Source organism: Nannospalax galili, unplaced genomic scaffold, assembly GCF_000622305.1.
Source record: "Nannospalax galili isolate Female #2095 unplaced genomic scaffold, S.galili_v1.0 scaffold305, whole genome shotgun sequence".
Lineage (NCBI taxonomy): Eukaryota > Metazoa > Chordata > Mammalia > Rodentia > Spalacidae > Nannospalax > Nannospalax galili.
The window spans coordinates 3,293,957-3,302,828 of record NW_008356258.1 but is presented as its reverse complement, the minus strand read 5'-3'; the positions used below and the strand labels follow the sequence as shown (position 1 = coordinate 3,302,828).

General features: G+C 42.9%; 1 protein-coding gene across 1 annotated transcript in view; it reads left to right on the top strand.

Annotated features, from left to right (window-relative positions):
* Positions 1-373: 373 nt before the first annotated feature.
* Positions 374-8,872, top strand: part of Tmem154 (transmembrane protein 154) — a 54,348-nt gene continuing 45,849 nt past the window's right edge. Inside the window, exon 1 of the mRNA XM_029556768.1 lies at positions 374-491. Coding sequence (XP_029412628.1) covers positions 428-491 — 64 coding nt within the window. The 5' untranslated portion in view covers positions 374-427. The remainder of the gene's footprint in view (positions 492-8,872) is intronic.

Here is an 8,872-nt window from a genome sequence, read left to right as displayed (position 1 = left end):
TAATGGGCGCTGATTTGATATATTTCCATGAGTGCGGGGCTCAGGGAAGCACTGCCCTAGCTCTGCACAGCCCTAGAAACCTCCCGTGCAAAATTATCAAGTAAGAACGCATGTGGTCCAGCATTCCCCCAGTCTCGAATGGCACCTGAGCTACGGGCTGTTTCTCAGGGACAATTTGGAAAGGTGAGGCCCGGACTCCAAAGGGCTGGGGAGGTGCTAACTGAATCAGCACTGGGCCAGCAACTTCTCTGTTGCAATCTTTGCTGGTCTAACAGGCTTCTGCAGAGTTACATCACTTCCTAAAAAACAGGCAAACACCTCTCCTTCAAGCGAGCACCGACCCAAACAAGCAGGAAACCGGAAATGTGTGCGTTGGAGGGAGGCCCGGGCTCCGCAGCATCCTGAGCGCGCGGGTGAGGGAGCTGACATGACCGCACCGCGCGCTGTCCTCGTCCTGGCTCTGGGACTCGCGCCGGTTCACTCCGGCCAGGGTAAGCGACCTCCGGCTGGGAAGAAGGATCCTGAAGCCTGTGGGTGTCCACGGCTACAGGATCCCGCCCCACTCAGAAAACCTAATCATTGCGGTGAAATTTAAAGTGGAGAAAATTAAAACTGTCTTTTGTAGGCAGGGCTGGAGGGTGGATCTTGCATTTGCTGCCGCCTGTCTCACTTGATATAAACCCCTGGTTGTCGTTGCCTGCTATGATCCCTATCATTTACCAGCTTTACTAGGCATATTAAGAAAACCATAAACTTTTTTGGCAGTTCATGGAAAAGAACGCTCCGGTCTGCTAAAACAGAATTAATGACTTTGCTCTAATAGCTAAAATGTCTACTGTTTCTAAAAACTCTTGGAAAAACTGGGGTATGGAAATTTGGTACTGGAAAACATAGCGAAGAAGAAACTATAAAATGAAAAAAAAAAAATGTAAACAGGGACTCGATGGAGAAGTTACCAGGCATCCATTCTCTAACATCTAGAAAGTTCTTTGATCTGCTTTTCTTCGATTTTGATACACTGGGGATTTTTTTTCATCCAATTACTAATGAACAGTTGCTTAAAAAGCTAACATGATTGTAGGCATTTAAAAGTATTGGAAGAAACAAAATATTATATTTCAATACTTTAGGCTGAAAGCATCAATTGATAGCTTCCTTGACAGTTGCTACAACAAGCAACCCCCACACCCCCTATTGCCTCTTAAGGTTTTGTTGACTTGCCTTTGGTAAATAAACTTGCTGTCCAAGGTTGATGGATAGGTACTGGCTGCTTCTAGGAAAGGGTGGTATTTAAAGCAACAGCAGAGTGCCGGAGCTGCAGTTCTTTAGATAGGATGGGTGACATCAGGCACTGCTGTCAAACAGATGACAGCTTCCTGGAGGTTGACAAACACACGTACCTTCCCCAGTCCACCAGGCTCTCTCCCAGGGCACTCGCTATGTGATCTGCCCAAATGCCTGGAGTGGAAAGTAGAGGAAGTGTGTTTGAAACAGAGATTAGTGTTCAGCATGAGGCAGGGACTCCATGGCAGTTTTGTGCAAGTGCTTTGGAGTTGGGAGGGAACTGGAAGGAGCCATGAGCACTTGCTGGGAATATCCTCTTCTGTTCATCTTGACTTTCCTAAACTCTGTAAGAGCTCAGCATAAATGAAGAACCCAGGAATTGTTGATAAATACTAAAATTATCCCTGAAACTAGTATGAGGCTGATCTTTCGCAAACCACAGAGCCCTTGAAAACAGGTAGTCTTGAAGGAGGTCAGAAGTCAGGATGAAAGCAAACTGTGTTGCAGACAGGGTTTCCATAAACTGTTTCCTGAGCCCAGCCTGGATCACCAATCTAAAAGATGCAAAAAATCTCCAATTTCAAAAAGCTGTTTAACAAAAGCTTCTTACTTTGACATTAGTCAAGAGAAGGGCTATTCCAAATAAAAATTTGACTTTAAAATTAATTAATGCATATCCTTTTTGAGCTAACTGTGCTTAAGAATATGAATTAGATTATAGGATTTTTATGTCCTTCAGAAATAGTATCTGGGAATGTGTGGTAGAAGAATCCAATCTCCTGAACAGTCTTTAGTCTCTCCATTGCAAGTGTATTCCGGGGTCTATGTCAAATGAAACCTTTATTAACAACAAACAAGCAAGATTGTATAGTGCCTGCAGTTGCAGGAGACCAGCCTCATTCCCTGTGGGTCAGCATCTCTTTTAACAGGTAGACAGCATGATGCAGGATTGAGAACCATCCCAAGGGAAATTATCCCCAGGGAAAATAACCAGGAAGCAAGTAAGGAAATACTTTCCCTGGATTTTGACCAATAGATCTGGACTAACACATATCAGCCAGTGTAAGATCCCCAGAAAGTTGGACCTGAGGCGGCCCTTCTCCCTGTATGTGTATCACGTAGCTCTTGGACAGGCTTTATGGTTCCTGCATATTAATAACAGAATCATATTTGTTTGCTTTGGCCCAAGGCTGGCCCATAGGAAAAGGAATGGTGAGAGCTGGGTTAAACTTGAGCTGCCTAAGGAAAGCTGAAATAGGTACAGAGTGAGCAATCAGGAAAGTTGGAGATTAGCGTAGATTAGACCAGAAGCAGGAAAAGCAGACCGCTAAATCCTAAGTGAGAGGCTTCAGGATGTGGGAACTGGGAGAGAAAGAACAGCCCGCTGAGAATTGATCTCGGGGACAAAACACCCCTGGGGACACAAAACTACGACAAAAGAGGAGAAGAGAGAAGGAAGAGAGAAAGAAAAAGAAAGGGTCTGACCCTGGTGGTGTGTGTCTATAATGCCTGCTCTGGGGAGGTTCAGAAAGACTGAGTTCAGTAATTGCTGGGCTACATGGAGAGACCCAGGCTCAACAACAGCATTCAAAACAAAACCCAAACTGGTAGAGAGGGGATGAGGTTTAACGTCCCCTTTGTGTCTACAGTTCTAAACTCCAGGACACCAGAAGTGGAAAGGCCTTGCTGGGATGTACTCAATTCTGTAAAGGCACAGTGTGACCTGCACTTGGCTGACCTGCCTGCAGTTGGCACCACCCTCAAATACTGCCAGCGATGTGGAGAAACAGGAACCGTGCAGGGCTGGCGAACAGCGTTGTGCTGCTTAAGTCACCCACTGAGCTTTTGATTTTAGTGATCGTTGTCTGCATTTCTAGAAAGTCTAACTTTTATATATAAACATATTTTTCTTTATTTTTACTTAAGTGTGGTTATTTATCCCTTCTTTTGTGTATTTACTTTAAGTCCATTATTATCTATTTGATTACTTTCTTCTGAAGTGCTTGTAAACCCAAACCTGCTGACTGTTGACTTCTCATTCATGAGGAAAGTCTTGGAGAGGGCACAGAGCATAGATCTTGGCATACAGGGGATGGCTTACCTGTTTGATTTGACTCCCAACTTTTCAGACCCCATCGTCATACCACTGAAAAGTGCTCCAACCTCCAGTACTTTTCTAGTACAGCAGCCATTCACTGTTCTAACTACACTCTAGGATTGGGAAGGATGAAGCCAGGGATTGCTGAGCTTGGAAGAGAACGTCTGGTTAGACCTCAGGCTTGGCTATAACCATGGAATGGGCACAGGTAGACAGTAGAAATCAGACTGAGGAGGTGTCAGTGTCTCTAGAAAGATGTCAGCCAGCACACCGGAGCCAGTAGCCAGTTCATTCAGTAACCAGGTGACTAGTGGAACAGATGTGATAGCCCGTGAGAAAGTCAAGAGAAGACCTAGCTAGACAAACATCTGAGGAGGCCTGGGTCCCCCAGGTAAGATGACACCAGCTGATGCTGACCTTTGCTAACAGCCCACCTGTTTTTGACCATGACTTGGTGTTTTAGCTTTGTTTAACAGGATCCCAAGTCTTTGTTTGAGGCAATCCCCATGGAGAGCTAGGCTTTGGATTTTCATTTCCTCTATAATCTTGTTTGTTTTGAGATGGGGTCTGCCTACGTAACCCAGACTGACTCAAACTCATAGTCCTTCTACCTCATCCTCCTGAGTGCTGGGTTGTAAGTGAGCACTGCCCCTTGACATAATTTCCTTGCTCTCTTAAGATTTCTTTTTACATTTAAATGTTACTCCTTATATTTTATGTAATATTTCTAGGTGCTGCATGCAGGGAGTATTTTCAGTTCCCAAGTAGATTAGATTACTGAGAGGGAAGTGTCTCTATATAACCATTCTGGAGAATAATTTGGAAATATTTAGTAAACTGGAAATGTTCTTAGTCTGCAATCTTAGTAGTTTATTCCTAGATCATTCACAAATGTGCAGCAAAAAAACCAGACCAAGGATGTTGATTATGGTATTGTTTGTATAACTAGAAGGAAAAAAGAGGGGAAAGCTAAATGTCCATTAACAGAAGAAGGGCAAATAAAACTTTACATAGTTACAGAATGAGATGCCACGGAGCAGAAAAAATTGCTGAATCAGAGCTCCATGAATCAAGTTGGATCAGTCTCAGAAAGAACATTGGCCACAAATGCCAGTTGAAGATTATTATGCACAATATGAACAGTTCTGGCTCCTTGGGTGAGGCAGGAGAATTACTTAACCATGTAATCCATATTCAGCCTGGGCAGCACAGAGAGAACTTCAACTCAAAAAATATTATTATGTGCATAATAATCACATGTATTTCAAGTTTTAAAATATTTTTTATATTCTATTTTTTGTTTTATGTGTGTGAGTATATTGCTTGCATGTATGGAAGTGCACCCATGTTGTACAGTGCTCACGGAGGACAGAAGAAGGTATCGGATCCCCTGGAACTGAAGTTATGAATGACTGTTAGCCATCACGTGCGTGCTAGGAACCAAACCCGGGTTCTCTGCAACAGCAGCCAGTACGCTTAACTGCTGAGCCATCTCTCCAGACTTATTTCAAGTTTTTAAAATATCTCAAAAGTATGCTATGTATTGCCTAGAAACATAGATATATTTGAAAGTGATGCACACAAATTTTAGGTGATGACCTTTGGGCAGTGAGGGATAGAAATTATATTAACTATGGGTATGTGTGTATCTTATCTTTCTGTCACTGTAATAAAATATTGAGAAAAAGCTCAGTGGTCGGGTATTGCCTAGCCATAGTGAGGCCCTAGGTTCAATCCCCAGTATCAATAAAACAAAAAACCAAAGCAAAATATCTGAGAACTTACACAGAAAAAAAAAAAAAAAAGATTTATTTTGCCTCATTTATTTTCCAGGGATAGTTAGCCCATGTTGCCTTTGGGTGGTGGTGAAGCCTTACATAATGATTAGGTGCATGTAGCTGAGGAAACTGCTCAGCACAGGGAAGCTGGGAGGCAGAGAGAAGAGAGGAGGAAGATGGGTCCCAGTGACTTAATTCCTTCTTCTAGGCTCAACCTGTGAACAGCTCCATCACCAGGTAATAGGGCCACAACCTGGAAACCCAGCCTTCAACACATGGTACTTTGAGGAACATTCCAGAGCCATACTATAACAATATCTGTAATACTGTTTTCAGATAAAAAGGGTAATATTCTAGGGCTTAGCAAACTAAAAACCATGGGCCAGGCCCAGTGGCTTCCATTTATTTTTCTGGCTGGGGAGCTATAAGTGGCCTTTATGTTTGTGAATGGTTATATTTTTAATGGCTAAAGTACTTATATAGTGTCTATTTGTCTCTTAACCCACAACATCTAAAATATTTGCTTTCCAGACCTTTAAGAAAAAGCCAGCTGGGCATGGTGATGCATGTCTTTAATCCCAGCACTCGGGAGGCAGAGGCAGGTAGATCTCTGTGAATTTGAGGCCAGCCCAGTCTACATAGAGAGTTCCAGGCCTGCTGAGGCAACAGGGAGACGCTGTCTCAAAAAAAGATAGAAAAAAAGAAAGAAAAGAAAAGTAAAAGCCTACCAGCCCCGCTTTGGTCAGTATGGAAAAACTCAAGACACTATAGTGGCACATACCCTTATTTGTCAGATAAGTCTCTATTCTTATTGGTGTGTGTGGGGTCTCTCCCTTTCCTTGTGGGTCATTGGCCACCGGTCCACGAGGACAAAGGGAGCAGAAGTGACGAACGGGGTCAGGGATGGCCAGTGAGCACTGATGGAAGAAAGCCCTTCCAGGGAGGCAGGTTCAGTGATACAAACAGCTCCGTTTATTCAGTGGGGGTTAGGGAAAATATAGTGTGGCGTCAGTAGCCAATGCTTCAGCTGATAGGTGCTCATAGTATGCTTTATTTACATATGGCAGTAGGATCCTATCGTCCAACTATCGGGCAATGCTTAATTATCATATAGAAAAAACCTGGGGGGGTAGTTTTTACTCCAGGTAACTATCCCAAAGGTCATGTTTTAAATGAGGCCAAGCATCCGTGCTTGGTGGCACTTTCCAGGTAAGTCAGGTAGGAAGCCCCTGCTGAGAAAGGAGCCAACCTTAACAGCAGGGTTCCCCAACAGGTATGGACATATTCATAATGGGAAATATAGAGGAACTTTAAGTTCCTTCAGCTCTCCAGAGCCTCCGATGCTCCTCTTTTCCTCTCTGAGTCTCCCACTCTCCTGGGAACAGTTAACATATCTTCAGTTTCCAATTTTCTGTCAATCTCTAGACCTACTGACTCCTGGGTCAGGCACACCACTCAAATTACCCCATCTGGGTCGCACAGGGCACCTTCTAATAGCTCAACCCAAAGGATCTGTTTCTGTCCTTGACTTTATGTTTTTCTCTGTAGCATTACCAGAATTAATTACTGAAATTGCCCTTCTTCCTTGGGTCTTCTGACGTCATCTTCTTCTAGGTCTCCTGTTAGGACTGTGACTGTTCTTTTCCAGTTTGGGACTATTAATCTTTCCCGTCCACCTGTTTTCTTTTCTCACTCCACACAACATTGCTGGGCCATCATACTCACCTTTCACCCCACTCCCAGGCTGATCATTCCCAAATAATTATCTCAACCCAGCAGTAAACTTGTGCTTTCATTGCTCTCCTTGGATACATCGCAGGTCTATAAGCTCAGCATGTCCAAAGCAGAACACATTCCCCACTGCCTTCTAGTCCTCACTGCGTCTCATCTGGGCTATCCTGCTAATTTCTTAAACAGTCTCCTTGTTTCATCTCCGCTCCATTGTCACACAGGGTCCAGGGTGGTCATTCCACAACAAAAATGCAGTCGTCTTCCTGTGCTCGTCCGCCAGTGCTTTTTGATGTCCTGGGCTAGATTCCAACCCCCCTGACATCATTACAAAGCCCCATATGAGCTGGGCCAGAGTTTCTTTCTCATTTAACCCTTACCACATCCCAGTATGTGCCTTATGAGGCAACCACTGGCAGGCACCAAGCTGTGTGGAGCCACGGAGCCTTTCTATGCCTTGGGGGCTCCTTGACACCTTTCCTGCTCTTTACTTGATGAACTCCTAAGGTCCTTCCACCCTCTGGAAATTTCCTGAGTACAGCCCCAATACAGTGAATCTCTTCATTTTCTACACCCTCATGGCACTCCATGAACACAGTATGACTTTTATTAGTTGGTATTATAATTAAGGATTTCATGCTATTGTTCTGACTTAGTCATTTCCCTGGGAGGCAAAGGCCTGGCTGGGTGCCATTGACCTTAGCAGCCCAGGTTTAGAACAGTGCTGACACTATCTAGTGGGCATACAATGAAAGTGTAGCGACTTACTGGCTAAGTGAATATGATGTGAAATTCATCTTATAGTCAAAGATTTGCTTGTATTCCAACAAGATTATAGTGAATAAAATAATATTTGATAATACCTGGATAAATATCATTTTTAGCTTATCCAGTTTCATAATTCTATTTCAAAATGTTAACTATCATAAATCTTAGTCAGATGTGGTGCTGCATACTTGTAATCTCCACAATTGGGAAACGGAGGCAGGAGGATTATTGGTTTAAGGCCAACCTCGGCTACATAGCAAGATCTTGTCTCAATAAAACAACTAAAACTAAAATAACACTCTCAGGACTGTGGTATTGCTCAGCGAGTAAGTTGTTTGCTGTGCAGTCATGAAGATCTGAGTCCAAACCCCTAAGATCCATGTAAAAGACCCATGTGGTGGCTTGGGGTCTGTAACATCAGCACTGGGGGCAGAGATAGATGGATCCCAGGGGCTCACTGTCCAGTCAGCCTAGCTCAAACAGCAAGCTGCAGGTTCAGTAAGAGATCCTGTCTCAAGAAATAAGGTAGAGTGATAGAAGAAGACCCAATATTCACCTCTGGCCTCTACACATCTATGCACTAGTTGAGTGCACCTACATGGATTCGTGTGCACAGGCATGCATACAACACACAAACACACACACACACACACACACACACACACACACACACCCCAATCTCAACTCTTTTAACATGTGAGTTAAAGCATTTCACTTCTGTCTTTTAAGCTAAAAACAATTTTTGCCCCTCCACCACAGAGTAGGACAGAATAAGCCCTCTTACATGCCTTCCCAAAATGGAAGGAAGTTCAGACCCAGAAAATTTGCATTCAGCAACACAAACATTTTTTTTTTAATTTTTAAAAATGATTTATTTAATAACAACATACTTAAAAGAAGCATATCATTACAACACAATTGACATATTCAATAACGGTTTCCTGAGGTAGGATGCATCTCTTTCAAAATTGGCTGTAAATTTTTAGGTTTACAGTTGAATTAATATAATTATACAATATTGTACTCAGTATAAACCCTATAAGACATAAATTAAATGACGTTTTAACCTTTAAAAAAGATCTCCATTTCATTATTAAAATACACAGTTTCATACAGAAAAATTCTTTTTCAATGCAATTGACATTGGATGTTTGCACATGCATTTCTAAGCTCTAAATATCTAATTATTACTAGTCACAGTTGGTTACTTTCTGAG